We start from the raw sequence: 22,840 nt of genomic DNA, 5'->3' as shown, positions 1-22,840 counted from the left end.
ATTCCCCCCCTGGAACAGTCAGAGGAGGCTGAACGGCGGCGAATCCCAGGGACACGCACGGCCGCCGACACCCCGCACGTCCCCACCCCGGGCAAAGGCCGGCCCAGCACCGCGGGGCCGGGGCTGAGCCAGCCGGGCTCTGCCACTGCCTCCCCCGGGGCCCGGGGCAAGCATGAGCGCCGACAGCGGCTCCAGCTGACGACTCTGAGGGCACCTGAGCGTCCCCGCACACACCTGCGGCATGGCTCTGCTGCTGGCCTGGGCTTGTGTCGCTGTGAGGTGAGTGAGAGCCCCGGGGCTCCCCGCGGCCCGGGGCAGCGGCCGAGGGGCTCTGCCCTCCTGCGCTGCCCGGCGCCGCGGCCTCGCCACTGACGGGGACTCGCCTCTCCCCGCAGCGTGGGGACGGCGCTGGGGGACCAGGGCGACGGGGCGGACCTCTACTCGGAAAACATTACTCGCATCCTCGACAAGTTGTTGGACGGCTACGACAACAGGCTCCGACCGGGATTTGGAGGTAGCGGGGAAGCCCCGTCCCCTCGGGGAGCCGGCGGGTGGGGAAGGGCGAGCGGCAGCGCTCCGGCCGCCCCGGGCGGCAGCGGCTCGTCCCGCACCCGTGGCAGGAGGGGAGGCGGTGGAACCCCAAAAGCGGCAGCAAAGCAGCAAAGTTTCCCGTGCCCCGCAACCCCCGGCTCTTGCGGGGCGTCTCCACTGCCCTCGAAGCGGGGGCCCCGCAGCCCCGGCCCCGCTCGTCTCGCAGCCCCTCTCTGTGTCCCGCAGGCGCCGTGACAGAAGTCAAGACGGACATCTACGTGACCAGCTTCGGGCCGGTGTCCGACGTGGAGATGGTAAGGGCCCCTGCTCGCCGCCCCTGCTCTGTTTTCCCGGGATTCATTACGATGGCATCTGAGTTGACCGTCATTAAAGCAGATTACGAGGCTTAATCTCTTTGACAATCTCTAGGGCCCAGCAGAGCAGTTTGGCCAGAGCTGCATACAGCTATTTCCCGGCCGCGCCAGCCGGGGCTGGGCGCTCATAGCCTCAGGTGAGGTAAAAGATACCTCTTTAACCCTGTGAAGAAGATGGTGAGCACCCGTGTGCCAGGACAGCTTTCCGGAGCGCAGTCTGGTAGGAGGCAGCCGAGCGAGCAGCTGCAGGGAATGGTGCCATTGGCGACACAGCCGCCCTTGGCCGTGCTGGCTGTCCCCAAACTCGGGCTCCTGTAGCCTTGGCTGAACTCCGGCAAGTACAGCAGCAGCCCCTAGGAACATGCTAAGTCGTGGAAGTGAGGAAGACATTGCTGCTCTCTTTCTGGAGATTGACTTGGGCTGCTATTTTTGCCCTTGTGCACTCCTCTAGCACCGGCTCATCTGAGCCTGCGGTCCAGTTTGCAGGCCAGGAGCTGTGGGCTCCAAGGACTGCCAGAGTTTTCCCCCTGTTCTTCATCAGTCAGTCGAAGAGAAGGCATAACCTTGCATTCTTACAAAATTTGCCCTTGGCCAGGTTGAGCTCTGTTTCCTAAGCAACTTCTGCAGAGAGCTCTTTTCTGAAGACTTGTGAAAATATTACTAAGAATTCTTGAAAAAAGTCCCATCGATTAATATTAACTTGACACCATAATCCTGCTGTGATGTGACTCAGATCAGTCCTTTGTGACTATCCAAAGGAAGCTTTAGAAGAGTCATCAAGCATGTATTTTTGTTTCTTTTTGGCAATTAAACATTGGTAGTTTGGTCTTGCACTTTGAAAGGTAGGCATTTGTACTTCCTTAGCCCTCAGGCACTTGAATGAAATTATTTTCTATGAAAGTACAATGAGGGCCGTTTTTTTCCCCTTACTCATGTCAAATTATCGATTCACTGATCCATTTGGAGCTATTCTTCAAATAGTAAGAAAATAAGATATGTTTTCATGGATGACTTTTTTTAGTAACTACTTAATGATAATAGGATTGAGTGTTTAAGCATTATTAAATGAAGTGCCACTGACATGTGTGTGAGGTTGTCTCATGGAGCTACTGTCCCCACAGCCACTTGGGACTGCTGACCCCCACACAGAAGGCAACCCCTATTTATTTTCCATAGGAATACACGATGGATGTCTTCTTTCGTCAGACATGGACTGATGAGAGGTTGAAGTTTAGTGGGCCAACTGAAATTCTGAGACTGAACAATTTAATGGTCAGTAAAATTTGGACACCAGACACATTTTTTAGAAATGGAAAAAAATCAATTGCTCACAATATGACAACTCCTAACAAACTTTTCAGAATTATGCAGAATGGAACTATTCTTTACACAATGAGGTGAGTGCTTGTTTTTCTGCTTTTGGTTGACCTGTATTTTTGATTCTATCAGCATTTTCATACATACCATATTTTTTTCATTGTCTACAACTGTGTATTCTAGACTAACCATTAATGCTGATTGTCCTATGCGGTTGGTGAACTTCCCAATGGATGGACATGCTTGTCCACTGAAATTTGGAAGCTGTAAGTTTTTCTGTGTCTTTCAGTTTGTTAAAGTAACACATTTGGTCAGAAGGTCAGACGATCCTAAGATACCACGTATTGACATAGCTGAAATTTAAAGTTGTATTTTTATACTCGAATTTTAATTTTTTCTCAGACTCAGACCATTCATATGGATAAAGATTTAAAGATTTATTCACTGAAGGGTGACTGTTGAATGTTTTATTGTTTATTATTCTTCCTCTTCTGGTAGTCAAAATTGGTCCTTCAACAAATCATAAAACCTTTGCTACATTTACTGTATTACTTATAATTTTGAAAATATGTAGTCTGTGGTGATCAGTTTTAAACATATTTAGTTGAGCTATATGGTAATCAATGCGTATGTTTTACAGAAAATTAAGAAGCGAAAGCTGGTTCCTTTCAGGTGCCGCCTCAACCTTTCTCTTACTGTTGCTTTTTAAAAAATTTTGTCACTACTGAGGTTAGGGAACTTACTGGAGTAGGATGCATGTTTCTGTGGGCATTTGAGCTACAATAAGCTACAGTTATTCTACTTATTTTTTCAATTGCTTAGAAAATACATAATTAGTAATAGCAATTTTCCCCTCTGTTACTCAGATGCTTATCCAAAAAGTGAAATAATTTATACTTGGAAAAAAGGACCATTGCATTCAGTAGAAGTACCACAGGAATCTTCCAGTCTTCTCCAGTACGACCTCATCGGGCAAACTGTATCTAGTGAAACAATTAAATCTAACACAGGTAAGATGGAGCCATGTGGAAACTACTGGTGTTGTGAAACATCTTGATAATAAATTGCAGGGAGGTTTTGTTGGTGTTTTCTTCTTCTTCTTTTTTTATATATATCTATATATATAGAATGAAATTAAGCATGTTTTGCCATTTTAAAAAGTAAAACCCTTGGACAGACTCTAACCATTGTTTCTTAAAAGACAGCTTTTTAATACAGTCCCATCAAACACAGAATTTTTTATGAGATTCTTAAGAATTCCCATTGGCTTTCCACCCCAGTAGAAACAATACATAAAACGAATATTATTCTGCTCTGTTTCCATAAGGTCACTTTACCTTTTTTTAAGCAGCTTATTTCTATTATGCACTAGGAAGTCTTTGATTTCATCAGAACATATTATGTTGGGTTTAAGCCAATAATGTTCACTCACATGTTGCCAAAATAATGCTGACATACTTGTCTCTTAACAGGTGAATATGTAATCATGACAGTTTATTTCCACTTGCAAAGGAAGATGGGCTACTTCATGATACAGATATACACTCCTTGCATTATGACAGTCATTCTTTCTCAGGTGTCTTTCTGGATTAATAAGGAGTCTGTTCCAGCCAGGACAGTTTTTGGTATGCTGCATTAAGGTCTTTGAACAGCTCAGCATCACATCTACCATCCATTCATTCATTCCTTTCATTACTTGTTTGTTTTAGGTGAATATTCACTCCAGCTGCTCTATTTCCATCTGCAGAGGAAAATAGGCTACTATCTCATTCAGACATACATTCCATGCATCATGACTGTAGTCTTGTCTCAAGTTGTGTTTTGGATCAACAAAGAATCTGTTCCAGCAAGAACCGTGGCTGGTATTTGTGTTTTTCCTTTTGTCATTCATTCCATTCACTGTATTGAATCCATTGTATCAATCAGATGCTGTAATCCAGGGCGGATTAGCAAAGGCAGCTAGTAAGTTTCAGTCAGCAAAATAAATACTAAAGTGAAACCAAATGATAGTCATTTTGCCTGTAAGGGTCAAAATTCTTGACTCAGAATGTTTGGTTAGCCAGACTTGTTTGTTATGATCTTCAATATATTTTTGTACACAGGAAGGGACAATTTCAAAGTAAATGCCAACCTATTCATTTTTTAAAGAGGATTTTTTTTCTATGGATTTATTATCTTGTGAAACCAATATGAGTTAAAGCTCTGAAAGAAAAAAAAATCACATGGAATGGAGTTATTATCTGACATGTACCTCATCTAACACTCATTCTGGAGTGCTCCCTTCTCCTTGGCTGCAGAGGTATCTAAACAACTAACAAGGACTTTCGATGGATAAAGATCAGTGAGATGAATAATGTCCCTAGCACAGGCTGAAGTCATAATGAGAGAGATGTATTCATACTGTGTGGCAGAGCCTTTTTTTTCTTTCCAGTGGTTTGAATTAATGCTCTCAATGCTTTGAGTCTCCTTATATATATACATATATATATATATATATATATGTATATGTATATGTGTACATGTGTATGTATATATATATATATATATATGAGGTTTATACTCCAGATGTGATGCTACCTGATTTGGCTTCATGTTGTATCTCTGGACTGTAGAGTTACATCCTCTACATTTTGAGTAAAATGTACTTGCAACATAGTGGGCATGGAAGGTAACTGTACGTGCTTGAAGAGATGTGCAAGTAGGTCTGTAGCCAATTTGGTAATAATTATATAAATACCTCAAACACACTGGAATAACAGCTCTTAGGTGTTGTACTGAAGAGTAACATGGACTTGAGCAAACATTTTATAAAAAGAGCAAAATAAACACCTTTCTGTATTGTGGAAAATAGTAATCTTGGCATTTTAAAAGAATATTTCAATCCTTATTCCATTCGTATTTCTCCCAGGGCAGAGTGTGAATTTGTAGTCCTGACTCGCTCAAAATCCCATGGATTCTGAATACCTTAGTCTATGGAAAAGAGAGAAAATTCCTTATGACAAAAAAAAGACTTCTGGTCTTTTTCAGTGAAAAAAAAAAAGGTTTTAAAATGGAAAAGGTTCAAAATACATCATACTGAACATACAAATGCTTGAATTATAAATTTTGACTTTTACTTGTAAGCCCCAAAACTAAGTTTGAGAGAAGAGAAATTAATAGAAGAAGAATAATGATGTGCCTAAACCAGTTTCTCAGCACCAAATAATTTAAGGACTTTGTTTACCTCCAAAATGGATGCCAGTAACCAGTTTTCAGTGTTTGCATTATGTAACATATTCTTCAAAACTTACTAAGAAATATTCAAAATGTAAAGACAAGGGTAAACAATCAGCAGTTGCACAGTTTACCAACTGTAATTTGGTATTCAGTTTGATGAAGTAGCTTTCCACAGTGCAGAGCATTTCATCAATATTCACTCCACATTGAGAGAATTCTTATCTATATCTGTAATAGAATAGGAGACCTATTCCTAAGTTAAATTCCTGCTGCAGTAAGTTTTTATTCAGACACAGAATATATCAACTTTATTACTAACTAGCACATGGACAGATTCTAATCTAATCACACATCATTTCAAAAAGTTCATTCTGGACCTTTGAAATTGAAATACATCTCAGCATAGTTGTATTCATATTGTAAAATGAGTCTGGCAGATTTGGAAGAAATAGGGATCCTACATATTTCTATACCATCTCCTATTTGTATTTCATTAAAACGTGTTAAGTAATGACATTGGGATGTAGTTAACCTTAGACAGCTGGCAAGCCACATCATGTGAAAGAGTTGCAGAGAAGTCTGAAAATAATGTCACCCTGTCTGGATGCTGCAATATGCTATGACACTGCATCCTTTCCTCTGAGCATCATTCACAGCATCTTGCTTCATCAACTCAACATGAGCATTACAATATGACATTATAACATCTTTTGCTTTGCCACCTACCCTTTCCCAACTGCAGAGAATAGGACAGGAGGATATTCTCCACCCTACTGTCTTTAAATACCCACAGTTTTTACATTCTAGCAGGCATAATTATAAGTAAATATGAGTCACAGGGGCTTGTATGTAAATGATTGAGGTTGTTCTTGCATTTTTTGCATGTATCAGGCAGCAGTAAGAAATAAGCATACTTCCTACATTATTAATGCTGTACACTCCAACACAGAAAGAATAAATTCATGAATTCATGTGAAGAACACCATGGGGCCCATGAGCTACATGACCAGATTTGCTCTGTGAAAATAGATAAGCAGCTCTAGAGAAGTAGCTTTTCTCTTCTTCACTATTTGTAACTACGGGTGCTTTCAAATCAAGATACTCTTAATGAATCTCAAAAAATGTATCCAGTGATTAAAGACAGCAGCTCGGGGGACCAAAGTGTTATTACTTGAAATGTTTGGATCAGGCTCTGACTGTTTTTAATGTAGAATTTGACTGATTTAGTGAGGCTTCTGTAAGCCATGGTCTGTCTTGTACAACAGCCAGAGAAAGAGAGGATCACTGTTGAGGGATGACAATATGTGAATCCAGGTTTCTGCCAAACATTCCACTTATTAACCCACCCCAAGGAAAACCTCCTTTTGAGGTCGTATTTTGGGCCTGGATTTTATTATAGCCATGTTTATAACAATTCTAAAAAGCTGCACCATGTAGAATTTTGTTACCCTGCTTTTCAGTCGGCTCAATGCATTAAGGAAGTTTTTGCAGGCCTTTTAGATGCTCCAGTTATGAGTTGTTTAAGGATACAAAATACTTAGAAGTCTTGTTGTTTAGCTGGGATGTAGGATGAGAGCTAAAATCAAAAAGGGTGTTGTGCTTTGGTTTTTTTCATATATATGAATTTAAGAGTAGCAGGGCTGAAGCAAAGTTCTAATGCCCCCCATTTCCTTCTCATGTTCCCAAGGAATCACCACAGTCCTCACTATGACCACCCTAAGCATCAGTGCTCGCCATTCTCTGCCCAAGGTGTCCTATGCCACCGCCATGGATTGGTTCATTGCCGTCTGCTTTGCCTTTGTCTTCTCTGCACTTATTGAGTTTGCAGCTGTCAACTACTTCACCAATCTCCAGACTCAGAGAGCGATGAGGAAGGCAGCCAGGGCAGCAGCACTGGCAGCAGCACTATCAGCAGCAACTGTACCGGCAGAGGACGAGATTGTCTCGGTAATTGCTTGCTTTTCTGATAATAAGCATCATATAGGAACAGGCAGCTGAAGCAGGGAATGCAAAACAATATTAAAGTGATCTTAACCTGAAACAGATTATGTAACCAGATTGTGTCTGTTTGTCAAAGACTTTGTTCTGGTTCCAGAAAACGAAAATACTTCATTTGTTTGTAGTGTTTATTTAAATTTGCAATATGATTTTCTAGAGACGTGTTTATTTGGCAAGATATTTAAGGAAAGCCATTAGACTGTTATCCATGATACTTCTCTCGAGCAATGCTGTAGGCAGTGTGGTCAGGCAGCTGTGGTTCCCAGTAAGTCTGCAGAATTTGTGGGACAGTGTACAATGGAAAGAACATGTGCATTGGCCAGACGATTATGGAATCACTGTAGTACAAGGGTACAGACCATAAGTGAGTCATCTGGAAGATGGGTAATTAGCCTTTATATAAACTTGGCATCTGTTACCTTTATGAAATCTGTGTTGGTGGAAGCTTGGGGGGAAAAAAAAACATAAATGAAGGATTTTATTGCACTTGAAAGACAGGAAGTCTTTCTAGTATCAAAAAAACTGCCAGAATTGCTTGCAAATTTTTCTCTGTAAATCTCATGCTAAATCGTGAATGCTGTCTCACAACATATGTTAATATATTTATCACTGTGGCCTTCCTGTTTGAAGATCAATTTTACTACCACCATGATTTCCATTTTTAGAGAAATAACAGAATTTGAATGACATTTTGCAAAGCCTCTGAATCTGTAATTGAATAAGGCAGTCAATCTGAGAGGTGCCCATATCAAGGCAACACCTTTTACCTGCCATATAGCAATTTTTCCACATTTGCTGATTAATAGCATTTCAAGTTACAACATTTAAGTACTTTCAAACTATTAAAATCATAATCAATAAGTTTTGCTGACTCTTTTTTGGAGGACAAACTATCAGAAAAAAACCCAAGAAGTTCACCTGGTTTTATATAGCATGAAGAAAATACTGAGAGCTGCTACATCTTAAAGAGGAAAAACAGCTTGGACCTGTCCTTCACACACCTTCTTATTCAAGTTTGAGTTAATCATAGGGATGTTTCCTAGAAAGGAAAATACAAACCAAAATACACTACTATTGTTTCCACTGAATTCCCTGCTGAGCAGTGTGGAAACAGTTAGTCTGACTCTGAATGTGCTGCTGGTGCATTCACAGCCACTGCCGCCACCCCCCTCACATTCCCAGTCTCAGGAAAAAAACTGTTCCAGAAAATAATCTTCTGCTTCTGCCCAGATAAGCTAAGAACTTCTTCCTGATGATAGGGCTCCTCCAGATTTACATGGTCTATGAATCACAGCAGACCAAGCTAAGCACCAAATATAAAATTTCTGTTGAACAAATGAATAAAAGATGAAGAAGTTAAAAGATTCAGATTTCTTATCAAGGTCTTCAGCCATAAACAAGAAAAGATCAAGCCGAAGACACTCCTTCCTGTTTTGTAAATATTAACTTGTTAGGTTTTCCAAGTAAAAACCAGGAAAAAAAATCTAGGAATAAAATCCATATCTAGCAAGCACCCTGCAACAATTTTCTCAAGGAAATTATTTACATCTAGCTGACATCATCCATATTTAGAAGAGTAGTAAATTCCACAACATTTAGGTCCCAAAGTAAACTCAATCTCTAAAACAGCCCACAATGTCCACAAAACTCTACAGACCTGATCTTGCTCATAGCAAGACAGTAGTTTTCAAGCCCTGTATGTCCACCACTTTTTTCTCCCAGGATCAGTTCTCTATGAGAACTGCAGTAATAGAGCAAACTCAGTGAGATCATAAAAATGAAGGGTACTTGAAATTGAAGGCAAGATGATGTAGTCATAAAGGCTTCTAGAAGAATTAGCTATTGGATTTAAAAGATTCCCTTCCAGAAGGGCATTCTGGGAAAAAGGAATGATTGCAGGATAACAGATTTTAAGAAGGTTTGTTTTTTTTTTCTTTGGTGGAGATAAGGGGGAAGGAACTTTTGTGTGTTGTCACATCAATAGATGTGCTGCAGTGAGTGATGTAATTTCATATGAAACAGACCTGAAGTGTCTAATTTGAATGCTAATAGTGTATTTAACACAGGCTGATTGCATGAGTGTATGACCATGTGCTCAAGACTGTCATTCTCACTGAGCCTTGTGCCTCTATAGCTACATTGCTGCAGCTAGGGCAGTTATTTTTAAGTAAGGTACACAGCATAATACTCAGTTTCTTTCTTAATGTGGTTTTAGGAAGTCCTTTCCGAGGTCCCAATTTACTCTTTGTTTCCCTGTATTCCACAACTTGTTCCAGTTCTTTACCTCTAAATCCTTTCAATGCTTTTGCTTCTGGATTTTTCTCTTTTTTTTTTTTTTTTTTTTTTTCTTGATTGCTACAGTGCCCAATTCTGATTCTTTGCCTCTTTGATAATTTAGCTTACTCTCCTACTCTTCCTTTTGTATTTTCTTCTCATTTTCTCTGCCTCTCTTCTAAAAAGTGTTTTCCAAGTCACTAGAAATAAAAGCTTAAGAGAATCCACATCTTATACATAATTTTTAACAGTCTACTTTATTTGATTTTAAAAACATCTTTTTATTCTTTCATACCCTGTACTTTGGTGCCTTTTCTAATCTATGATATTTTTTCTTTTTAACTTCTTCTTACTCTTTTAGATAGCATAGTAAAATTTTCCATCTATTTTGTAATTGTAATATTTTTATGTGTGATTTTTCAATGCATGAGAGTTGTTAGAATTTTAAGCATAGGAGGAAGATTAGCAAACTGTGTCAAAAATGCTGTCTTTTGCATTTTTAAAAGTCAGCTGATATTTTTACTTGAGGACTTAAAGGTTTACTTGGTTTCAGAGAGGCCATTTCTGCAATGAAGTCAAATGTACTTCATAATGCCAGTGGAACTCTCCTACCAGGAGCAACATTAAGAATAACACACAGACTGTATATTTTTAATGATCTATTATTTTATCTTGCCTGAAATGGTAAAGGAAATCATGGTGGGAATAATCTTAGGATGTCTGAACTAGTATTTTTTGTATGACAGGTAAACCCAGTACCACTTAAGAAGCCCAGGGAGTTTGGCATAAATGGGTTTGGTATAAATGAAAATAGAAAAGAGTTACAAAATAGCCAGTTAGAAACTTTTCCTGCTTGAGGGAGGGCCTAGAATCAAGGTTAAAGTATCTACAGGGTTGTTTTTTTTTTTTTTAAATTCCAGATTAAATGTTTCTTGAAAAAAAACCCACAAAAAAATTTAAAATATTATCCAGCAGCCTTCTTTCCTCTTCAATCTAGTTAATTTTATTTAAAATTTTGCTTTATTCAAATAAACCAAAGTCTCTCATGCTGGTTTTTATAATGTAGCCAAAAAGCCTGTACACTCAGGAAAGAAATATGTCAGAAGAGCAAATTCTGCTCTACTGTAGAATGAAAGTAGGAGAAAATGCTGCAGCCACTGAGCTGTGGTAGGTTCAGTGAGAGAGATGTGCCTGCCCGTGTGCTCAGCAGAGAGCTGAGAGCCCACCAGGCCTGGGCTGGCTCCAGGAAAGCCTCTTCATTTACCTCAGTTAACTGAGAGCAGGATTTGGCTTGCTCTCTTCATCAGCTGCAGGCAATCCCTGTGTGAAATACAAAACTCTGGGTGTTCCACTGCAGAACACGATGGCAACAAGCTGAGTATTCATCTGGACCCTGACACAAACCTGTTCTTACTCATAGCGTGGCCAAGCTGGTTTCAGCATGTTAATACCAAACATCTTACATATACACATATAGAACTGTGATGGCATTTAGCTTTTAAATCCATTTCAAATGTATGTTTTCTTTATCAGTTGCATTGTTCCCTCTTGATGGTTTTCTTTTCCTAGGGATAGTCCTGGAAGTTGTAGGGAAGGGGAATTAGTGACACAGTGTGGAGCACACCATTTGCAGTAATGCTTGGTGGAATGGTCTGGAAGTAATAAGCCCATGGATCAAAAGACAGCCTTTCCATGTGAGAGGCTACATGTAAAAGGCAAAAGATTACCACCCTGTAACAGCTTGATTACAGTTATGTTCTAAGAGACCTCGTGTTATAACAGGCATCAGCACAGAGCAGTGAAATACCTCTGGGAGAGCTTCCTTCTCCCTCCAGCTTTGTGTTTCAAAACAACACGGCTTGGGCAGGAAAGATTCTTATTCTCTCTAACAACCCTGACCAACTGCAGAGCAGCCATATGTCACTGGTATAGAGGATTTAGTTTCCTATAATTATGTCAGAAAATATTGAGTATGTTTAATGAGCATCCTGGTGTAACAGAGTTCTTCTATCTGGATCATCAACCACCCTTTAGGTATTCACCCTAGAAACAGCTCCATGCTTTAAGGTCTTCACTGAGAACATTGAGGCCTAATCCCTCAATGTACTTTTTTTGCAGGAGGGTAGTAAGAACAAAACAAAATAAATTTAATTATAGGAAAAAAACCATATGGACAGACACTGATAGATGTAAGAGCCAAATGTGGCTTCGAAAATTTAAATCTGTTTAATGTAAAAACAAATTTTGACAGAAGAGAGGCTCTGTGCCAATTATATGTTTTTTCTGGCATGCTACAAATAAACGTTAGGAAGAAACTGTACCACAGCACATTCCCATTGAAAAGAGAATGACCAGGGTTCCACTCTCTGGTCTCCTTACTGCATATCTGGTTTGTATGACAGCAATTTTAATACAATGGGCATTGGGTATTTTTCAGTTATGCTTCCTGCCTATATAGATCTTTAGATTTTTCCATGCAAAATAAAATAGCTTTGAAGTATTAAGATAACAGCCTCTCCCCTTATTCACCTTCACCTGATGTTCAGGCTATATTCTGAGAGAAGTGAATTTCACTTCCTGGAGGTTAGGAAAAGATTTGAACATGGTTTTCCCATGCTCCAAGTGAGTAATTTAACCCAAGTGATTTAACCCTTTTACTAGGGTAAAAAATAATGAAAATAAGTCTGCATGTTTTTCCTCAGTGTTTCTAACAAAGATAACTTAAAAGAGATGCCTAAAGCCAGGGCTGTTAATGACTTCTAAACTATATTCAGCTTTTGATTATGCAGGACACTGTTTATAAACAATACACATTATTTGCAATAGATTTTTTTTTTTAAATTCAGATCCCACAGATGAGACATTCAAAGAAGCATCCAGATTAGGGTTTGTGATGAATCTCTGCCATGAGATGGATACTGAAACTGCACAGTGTTGAATGAGGTTCCTTAGTACGTGGCCAACAGATGATGTTGCATACTGTAACAAACTTCGCTGCTGGATGATGCTGTGTATGGATTGTTCAATAGCTAAGGAGAGTTTTTATAGATCACACTGGTGGATGTAGGGGCTAAACTATGTTTAACTCCCCCTTTGGGAGATAGGTCACTAGCATGTGCTGTTATGTCTGTAAGGGTTGAAATTACTCGAACTGTATCAACTAATGAGTAGAGGCAAAAAATGTTACATATTTAATTAGGCGTTCTTCCTTTTACAGACACTGAGTTCTGGTTCTAGGTTGGTTTGTGTGTGTGTGTGTTTTGATATAAGGAAAGTTCAGTGTCTTAAATAAATGATGAAAAAAAGAAGAAATAACACATTTTTTTTAATCTAAACTTTTAGAGTTTATTCTCATGAACCTCTTTTTTACTGCATTGCTAACAGGAAAAAGATGTGAGTAAAAGGGAGATAAGGAAGGACATACAGACATTCATTTGTTTAAAGTTAGCCAGTATCTGGGTTGCATATATAAGACACTCATGTTACTGTTAGACCATAAACTAAACTGATAGTGAGAATATGCATTTGCAGTACAAAGCAACAGAGAAGAGAATTCTACAAATATGAATTACAGAAATCTCTTGAGGGAAAGAAACATAAGAACAAAGTGCATTCATAAATCACAGTTAGCATGCACCAAAAGAATCAGAAAGAGCAGACAAAGAATTCTGTTTACTCCAAGGTTATGTATGCTGTATTTTTTTAGATCTGGAAGGCAAGAAATTAGGTGAAAGCCTCCTGAGATGTTCTGAGTATAAGCAAATTCTAGTGATATTGAGGAGAGTTGTGAGAGAGCAGAGCTTTATAGATGGGATGACAGTGCTTTGTGAGTATTCCAGGGGATGAGATATCTTGGCTGCAAAAGCTTAATGGAAAAGCAGACTGTACCTTACAGGCCATCTACATACCAGTGTTTGTCTAGTCCAGTGGGAGGGTGTCTCACATTAAACAATGAACTGGCAATCTGGTCTGTGTCACTGCCTACTCATACGGAGTTGCAAGTTTAATTGCCTGATGGGCTAACATTCCACATGAGTGCAGGAGTACTCCTCTGAATCAAGGTTCAGTAACTTAAGAAAATCCATTATTTCCTTACGACACAGTATGCTGTGCCTCAGGCTTCTTGTTCTTGCTACTTGTTAAACAGTCCTTACTCGAGCAACTGGCTCGGTGAGCTATGCAAAATAGGCTATTCATTTCCATTTTCTCTCTGTTTTTGTTAACATTTCATGATGTTATTGTGTGTAATCTTTGTCAAAAGGAGAAGTTAAAGCTAGATATAGTAGATAAATTACTGTAGCTGCTGTTCAGAAGAACTGAAATAAGAAATTATATGGTCTCCTCATTGCCTCCTCTTCTTGGCTTAGCAGTGAATTCCAGTGAAAATATGAGTTGTGGTTCTGGGGAAGCAATCTTGTCTACAAACAACTCCCATACTGAGGAACGTCCTTATTACACATCTGAGATAAATTTGGACATAGAATTCCTTATTCTGAGTAGGGATTTAGAAGAAAATGGAGTTCACTCCAAGTTTGCTGTTATGAGGACACAGGACTATTAAAGACAGCGTAAAGAACTGCTCAGGGTTTTTCTTGAGATGAAATCACAGTGAGATAATCCTCCTACTTTAGCAATCCTCCTTCTATAGGAATGATATTTAATAAAAATAAATAAATTAATGACTAGGATTACACTTTTCCAAGTGCCTATTGAAATTATCACAAAGATTTTACTACCTCCACATTCTAAATATATTCAGTACTAAACATCATCCAAAGGTCAAACATTACATCTGTTCGACTTACTATTAACTCCATCACCACGGCACTGTAGTTTCTGATTCATGCTCGAATAATCCAGGGTAGAATTTGACCCACCTTGTACCAGAATATTGTAGATAAAAAGGGCTCAGATTCACCTTAACACTTGTATTTTTAGGAACCACATAGTCTTCACAAAAGGTCAAGTCGTTCCACAGTAAACTGAAAAACAAGATACCTTACAACTCAAAGCAGGGCATGTAGACTAAATGGAATAGAGGTTGAGTGAAAACAGGAAGGTTCAGCCAGCCAGTCTGTTTATAGAGTGGGATTATTATTATGATTAGTGCAAGTGGACATGGATAACCCTCTTTCTGTTTCTGTGACACATCTGTAGATCATCCTCCATTTAAATCTGTCTGTTGCTTGCTGTGTTACTGGAAAAAACAAAACTAAACATCTGTGTTCCAGATAGGCACAGGGCAGGAGTGCTGTTTAATACCCATTCATAACAAGACACTGTCACATAATGTATAGAGGGCAAATTGGAAGTGGTGATTGGTTGTAGGGGAAGAACAAGGGCAATAGGTAAGGGAAATACATACAGAAAAAGTACCTTTTTCCTTTTGAAATAAAATGATGTTCTTTTCATCTTTTATTTAGACTAAAATCAGCTGTGAGGAGTCCATCTCTCCCTAATTTTAGCTGGATACCATTCATTCATGAACAGAACTTGGCATCCTGTTGTGGAAATGTCACTTGTTCCTATTCTCTGACAGTAACAATGACTTCTGAAAGGATAATTCCTGTTACAACTATTTTAAGTCACCCAGGAGACACCGGTTGTGCTGGGTTAGCCTGTTATCTAGAAATTGTGTCCCAAGAACAAGAGTGGGCAATGTATTTCAGAAAATGCTTCCTTTCCTTTTAGTGACTCAGTCATTTATCTGATTGACTAAAATCTGTTTCCATGCTTAGAAATCCTGCAAGATAAATCCCAAAAATGCTGACAGCAGGCTACATTTAAGTGAATGGTTGTCATTAAATCACTCCCAATGAATGACTTTGGAAATTGCCTATCTAAAAGCATTTTTCTACCTTAAAATCCTTGTTAGTCTTTCATTTTACTATAGATGTATGTGCTGTTATATTGGGAGTTACTTATATTATCCAAGACTTCCCTCATCTGCTTCAGTCATTTGGTCATCTTGTTCTGCTGACCGAAAAAGCTTTGTATTCAAATCCAAGAACATCTGTGTATATTGTGTGATTTTTTGCACAAGATTTTTCATCAATAATCTGGGAAATGAGTTTTATGGACAAAGTTTCAGGCTCAAGCTCCAGATTAACAGAACACTACAGTACTTCATCTCAAAACAAACAAACAAATGAAGTCACTCTCAGCATCCTTCAGATGAACCTTAGAGCTGCTGCTGTGCATCCACTAATGGCCATTGTGGGCTATGGCAGTAGCAGCAAGGTTTTTGAATATCTCCTCCTGTTGGACACTCTTGTGATAGTGGCTAATTGATATCTATTAGAGCAGACTTAGAGCCTGTGATAGATCCTATTCCTAAGTCAATTCTGGAAGGAAGAACTCTATTACTTCCACTCTTGGGAAAGTAAAATAATGGCAATGTGGCCCCAAATAAAACAGATGTACAAAATGAATATACATGTTAGCTTTGTAACTAAGAGGAAAGCTCTACATGTCCCTGAGTTCTGGCTGAGTTTTCTTAAGAGCTTTAATACAGCTTTCTGAAGATTAATTGGACCTGGCTGTGAATACAGCACAAAATATGAGAGTAATTTGGTTCCATTTCACCATAAATGAAAATAAAAGTCGTCTCATTACAGTTAAGTATATTTGTCTTCAGCTGTATGCATCGAAGTGCTGTGGGAAATATTTAAAAATTAAATTTTATCCTAGAAGAAACAAGAGGACAATTCAGCATTCATGTCTTCAGCAGCTGTAAAGTTAGTCCATTGCCTTTTGTGCAGCAGTTTTCTAGTTCTGCACGACTGCTTGACTCCGTTCAGTGTTTACCAAACTCACCAATGGGTTCAGCCAGGGAAGACTGCACCTGAGCCAGCCTGTATTGCTGTTTTGTTTAATCTTGATTCATATCTGCACAAACTTCAGTCATACCAATCTACACAGTTACCTTCTTTTTCTCTTAGCTCCATCTTTTCTTTTTTTCTCTTGGAGCTTCCACTTACACAATGTTAAAAATATGAAAAGCACATATCCTTTCATGGCTTTACAAGAAAGCTTTAGGCCACAAACATATATATCCTTCTGTATAGATGGGTTACTTTTGTTATTTTCTGAGATTGCACTGTAGCAGAGAATCAACAATAAAATCAGAAAGTTAAGTTAAAAGGGGGAAAGAAGTCTAAAGATCGCAAAACCTAAGACTGTGTCCAAGTATCACCTTTTTTTTTTTCCGTTTTGTTTTTTCTTTCACAGCATTCTGACTCGAACTCTAACCTGAAGAAGCGAGTAAACTCCATAACATCTCAGGCAGAGCAGTCTCCTGAACCCAGCATAATATCAAATACTGCATCCCAGTGTCAGCCCCTGTCTGTTCCTCCACCAGCCCCACCACAACCACCAGCTATTGGAGGTGCAAGTAAAATCGACCAGTATTCCAGGATCCTCTTTCCAGTGGCATTTGCAGGATTCAACCTGGTGTACTGGGTTGTTTATCTTTCAAAAGACACTATGGAAGTGAGTAGTAAATTTTCTGAATACTCATCTGCAATATGTGATATGTTTATTTGACCAGTATTATTTTAACTGTTCATTTCGCTGTTGGAACTCAGTTCATCAGTCCTTTCTGAGTAATACTAGAATGTTTTCTCAAAAAAGTGAGCTGTAGCACTCAGCACAATGCAGAAAGGCTGTTTGAGGAGGGGAAATGAAAATACTTCTCTCTAACCCATGCTGCACTGAGCAGAAAATGCTCTGTAAGATAGCACAGGATGTCATTCTCAGCAAACAAACTGATCTTAAATCTTCTATTTCTTAACCTTTTGTAGGAAGGGTAGAAATATCTGTTGAAGCAATGAAGTGAAGGAGATAAGAACTTTAATATCCTAAGGTTTTCTCAGTGAGCTAGTACCATAAGTCTCCCCAAAAATTTTGTTATATAGTATAAAGGATTAATAACTGCAGTATAAAGTTTGTGAATCAAGAATCCCTATTTTTTTATATTTCAATACATTTTTCCTTTTTTTTTTTTTTTCCATATAACTGTACTGTCTTATGCAGATAAAGCTGAAATCTTTGCTTAAGTTTGTTTGAATCAGGCAGAGCTTGATTACATCTTAAGATATCCATGAGGTCCCGAAGAGACATGAGCCCTGAAAATTGAGCATGTCTAGAATAATCAGTCAGCAAGCAGTCATTAAACCTTAAGCCTTAAATCTTTAAATCTCTATTTTCCCCCTTTTTTGCCTAACTAAAGTTAATGGGGTCCTATTTCCTTGGTAAAAAATATATTCATTTGCCTCATTGCTATAGAGTTTTGGATCTCACTGTATATTGCAGTCAATATGATTGGTACATTTAGTTTATTTAGAACAGTTAGAGAGATAATGGTGGTATTTAGATAGCACCAAATGCACAAAGTCCCTACATCAATAAAAACAGAAGCTGGAAATCTGGTATGAGTGGGGGTCAGGCTGTACCTTTATTTCCTAGATTAAGGGTAAAGCAGGCTGAGGGAAATCTTGTGGGCAGCCAAGAGATGTTGCAATTGAAAGGAAACAAGGCAGTGCTGATCAGCTGATTGGTGGCACCTTACCTCTGCTGGAAGGCTGCTGCTCTACCAGACTCTAATTTTTGCTACCAGTATGATCTGGAAAATGCTGTCTCTCAGAGATGGAGTGTGCTGCCAGGCAGCTTCTATGGAATTGTGAGGGCAGGAAGGTAGGAGACTGTGTCTCTTACAAATGTTCCTGCAGATGTCTCTCAAGAGGTCACAGCTGCCAACTCCTGGCCACTCCAACCCAGCCCAGTGCTAAATTTAGCATTTGTGCCAGAGTTTCTGATCCTGCTGTTAAAATATTGACTATGTGTGCAAATTACTTATCTCAGTCAGAGAAGGGAGTTATTGAAAACGTTCATGTCTGATCATGACACCTTCTGTTTAGAGGCCACCTCCTCAGCTTGCATAGCTTGCCAAGACTCCAGTCATTTCATTAAACCGCTCACATTTTGGATCTAGAAATATTTGGAACATACTTGCCATTTCCCTTGGTAGTGATAAAATATTTACACTAAACCGTGTATATTAATAATAACATTTAGAACCAGGCTTTTAAAATACTTCCAAAGTCTAGGACTAAATGCTGACTATAAATATTTTTAAATGCTACTGTGCAAGCTCACAAACAGGCTCAGAAGCTCAGAAATTACGTTCTGTAGTAGCATTACAGAATGACAGAAACCCAGCAGCAAGACTTAGAAAAGAGAACAGTATTGGCAGCTGGGGTGTTTTGAATTATGAAGAATATTAACAATTGTGTAAATTTTGACCAAGCTCTTCTTTCTAAATTACATTTCCCCATTTGTGTATTCAGTTATAACTAATAATAATTGTGATACACACTGTTAGGTTTCTAATTCAAATGTTGTATCACCAGTTGTTACTTTCAACAACCAGGATTCTTTTTGCTTTCAAGATATATTAAAAATATGTAAGCTTTTCATTTCAAAGATACGAGATGCAAAAGTTAGGTGAACAAAGCATGGCGTGCTTCAAGGACAGTTAAACATAATCTTTGGCTCCCTCAGGCCCAATAGATTTAACGCTGTTACAGTATCATTCAGCTTATTCAAGTTAAAAAATGTATTTTGTGCGTTATTTCAGTCGTATTAGCTTTCTTAAGTTACTTTTTTGAGTTCGTAGGACTTTTGCTTGAAAAACAGAAAAAGGAAAAAGGTCTAATTAATTAATTGAAATAAATAATACAGTGCACCAGTTCTTGAAGCTTTCCAGGATTTTTGTTAGTGCAGATTGGAGTGCAGAGCATCATTTACCAATTCATGGGCTTAAACCGAACAGCTACCTACTGTCTTTGGAGGCACAGAGAGAATAAATCAGGCTTGTCATGGACCTGTTTGTAAAAGCTGGTTATTAGCACTGGAATCAAAGGTCATTTTCAACTCCTATCATTATTTTCTGGCCAGGCTCCTCCTTTGGCTTTGAAAGAAGAGCAAGAACAGTTTTATACTTCATGTTCTGGATTCAGAGCCTCAGGCGGAATGAGCAGCCTTGTTACTGTAATGACACAGGGTTGCATGAAATGAGGAGCTCTTTTCTAAGCTGTGTGGTACTAGTTCAGTACAGTACTAAGCAATTTTCTTATGGCTTAAATAATGGACCATATGTTACAGAAATGAAAAAGTCATTTTTGTGTATTGTATCTTGTAAGATTTATGAGAATTTTGGGGACTGTACTTTTCGAAGTGCTCCTTGGATGACTTTTTCTTCCCCCTCCATTCAATAATTTTCTCTTCAGGTTAATCACCTTTTCTCTTACTATATATGTAAACTAAGAGTTTGTAAATTACACAGACATTTTTTGATTAGGAAGTTTGTATAAAGAAGAAGCTGTTTTTAATAAAATGCACGCCTTTAAACATTTGAATGTTATCATCATAGACTGGTTTGGATTGGAGGGGAGCTTGAAAATTATAGAATTCCATACCCCTCCTATGACAGGGACACTTTCACTAGACCAGGTTACTCCAAGTCCAGTAAATCTGATCCTGAAAACTTTCAGGGATGGAGCATCCACAGCTTCTCTGAGTAACTTGTGCCAGGGCCTCACCACCCTCACAGCAAGGGGCAGCCAAGATTGGACAGACAACAGAAATATCTTAGACTGAGCTCTGTATTTATACTTCCATACATACTGCACCAAGTCAAGCTTTGCAAACCATGAAGCTTAGTAGCAAGCTTTCCTTGCAAGATTAATATTTTTCTATAGTTTAAATCAAAGCAGCACCATTCTCTGAAGAAAAAAAAAAAACAGGTTAAAATGAAGTAATTTACCTAAATGCTTTTTATACATGGATTGGGATAACATTCATTTTCTGGTCTTAATATTTAAATAAAGGGTTCAATTCTCCATTGGAACAAGTGGGAAAACACTCAATAGCAGCCGTCCACTTTGCAGCTTGGTACATAAGATATTTCAGTGTGAATGGTTTTGCACTGGGGAGTAGCAATAGCATTGCAGAACAAAAATTATATTGGTCAAAACAAAGAAATTAAACTAGTGAAGTTCTCTGTCTGTGTTTTGTTAGACTGTGTATTGGTACAACCTAATATAACCAAAGGACTACAAAATATATAAAATATAACAGATGCTAGTTTTTAGCCCACAGAAAATGCTGTAAGATACTTGTAAGATAAGCCCCTTTTTCTCTCAAAAGCTTTTATAAGTTAATGCTGATGGGTGCTAACTATAGTGATATCCCTGTGCTATTTAAACTATGAAAAAAATAAAGCAGCAGAGTTACTCTAAGAGGACTTACTCCCTCTCTGTGTAAGGTCAATTAAATTAGGTGGAAGGTTTGAAGATGTGGCATCCCCATGATTTATACATGATGGGGGGAGCAGGCACATTTCTGTGGTTCATGTTCTTCTGCAGGGTACAGTAATATCTGCCATCCACAAGAAGTCCTACACAGTAACAAACAAGACCCATTTGTTTAAATTACACAAATAGAAAACTTCTCAAAAGAGGAGCAAAACTTTCTGACAAAGGAAAAAGATATTCTAGCTTTTTATTTTGTCACATAACATATTTTGGCTTTATTTTCTCTTTTAAATCTTCCTAAGTCCTTGAGCTGAATACTAATTTATGACAGTGACCTTGGCAGGTGAATTGCACACTTAGTTTATTTTAAAATTTGCTTGATTTGGAATGCAAAGAGTCGCTTAAAGAGCTGCTAATACTACCTTTGCCGTATAACTCACAGTGCATATGCCACTGCCATATCATCTTATGCATCTTATTTCTAAACTTACCTATCTTAATTTTTATATTTAACATTATATTACAGTTTCTCATGTAATAAAGCATGGAATGATGGTGTGAATCAAACTAGATAAGGAGATGATGTTAAAGTTTTGATGATAAATTCAGAAAAAGAGGCAGAGGCCAGCTTTTTTGTTTGGGAGCACAGGAAGAGACAAAGTCACTGAATCGACCAAAGTTGCAGAGTCCTGGATATTATTTGGATGCCGAGAACATAGCAGGATGGCAGGAGAAGAGTTACATAATAAGTCAAAGATGCTAATGACGTCAGGTGGGAAGAAAAAAGAATAGAGAAAGAAACAAGAGCAGGAAAAGTATTAGCCTCAGTACATTGATATTATAAAGCCTTTAGTGCATATTGTTACATCATTTTTCTGTTTAAACATTGCAAAAAAAAGTTTAGGAGGAACAGTCATTGCCATACATACTTAACAACTGAGCTTTCATGATCCAGGTAATGAGAATCAGATTCTAAGAGGATTCTCCTTGTAGTGCAGTTCTATTTTGAGTCTGCTGAGAGAGTTAGAAATCACGTGGGTTTGTTGGTTAACTCAGTTGTTGTTAACAATGGTTAACAGCCCACATCTTAAACTTCTCTAAACTTTTCTTCCAGTTTTTTGAACCTTCAGCAATGCATTTTCGAAATGACCCTCAGTCCAACTGAAGAACAGCTCCAGATTTCAAGGAAATCACTCAAGGTCACAGAGGATTGCAGAGACTGCAAAGGATTTATCTGTCCACAGGTGCTCTCAGTTTTCAAGCAGGGAATATTTATATTGGACATTACCTGGATGCAAACTCTGGACAAATCAAGAGCTGAAAACTGCTTAGGGTTCTAATTTTCTTATGATTTCTTACAATGATTCTACTACAAAAGTTCTTGTTAAATTATTTGTTTAATTGTCAAAGGAAAGAATGTTCATTTATTCTAAAACATTTGTAAACAATTGAATGTTTCTATTTATATGAAACATCAATAAAAGAGTTTGGGTTTTTTTAATAGAATAAGGATTACTAAACTCAGCTGTTTCTGAAATGGTATAACTTGGCATAGTTTCACTGAAAATTTAGGAGTTGTACTAATTTCCAGCACTTGAAATTGACCCAAAGAAATTTTGGATAGAAATCCTATGAAAAGGAGCTGTAATTCCATCATGTTTTAATGCTTTCATATAAAAGAGATTAGTTCTTAATTATTTTTAATTTAATTTTCATATTTGAGATGACACAAAGAATGAGATACAAGATAAAAAAAATACGAAATATAAGCTATTTGTGTGTACTTTAGCTGGTTGGTTACCACAGCGTGACTTT

General features: G+C 38.4%; 1 protein-coding gene across 1 annotated transcript; it reads left to right on the top strand.

The window, feature by feature from the left end:
- Positions 1–241: 241 nt before the first annotated feature.
- On the top strand, positions 242–22,330 carry GABRA6 (gamma-aminobutyric acid type A receptor subunit alpha6). The gene is made up of 10 exons (XM_066196902.1): positions 242–279; positions 396–514; positions 778–845; positions 2,082–2,302; positions 2,406–2,488; positions 3,089–3,232; positions 3,695–3,847; positions 7,126–7,385; positions 16,941–17,201; positions 22,140–22,330. Exons 1-10 carry the CDS (start codon positions 242–244, stop codon positions 22,188–22,190), a joined length of 1,398 nt encoding a protein of 465 aa, XP_066052999.1. The 3' UTR covers positions 22,191–22,330.
- Positions 22,331–22,840: the final 510 nt, after the last annotated feature.

This window comes from Chamaea fasciata, unplaced genomic scaffold (genome assembly GCF_029207755.1).
Source record: "Chamaea fasciata isolate MVZ Bird 193981 ecotype frontalis unplaced genomic scaffold, bChaFas1.0.hap1 SCAF_15, whole genome shotgun sequence".
Classification (NCBI taxonomy): Eukaryota; Metazoa; Chordata; class Aves; order Passeriformes; family Sylviidae; genus Chamaea; species Chamaea fasciata.
The sequence above is the reverse complement of the archived record's forward strand: the minus strand, read 5'-3'. Positions and strand labels throughout refer to the sequence as shown.

What these genes read in the sequence shown, in the direction of transcription:
- GABRA6 (XM_066196902.1), top strand. Translation starts at nt 242, where the DNA reads ATGGCTCTGCTGCTGGCCTGGGCTTGTGTCGCTGTGAG. An exon ending in CGGTGTCCGACGTGGAGATG is followed by an intron (nt 846 to 2,081) that starts GTAAGGGCCCCT and finishes TATTTTCCATAG; the next exon opens with GAATACACGATGGATGTCTT. An exon ending in CAGAGGACGAGATTGTCTCG is followed by an intron (nt 7,386 to 16,940) that starts GTAATTGCTTGC and finishes TTTCTTTCACAG; the next exon opens with CATTCTGACTCGAACTCTAA.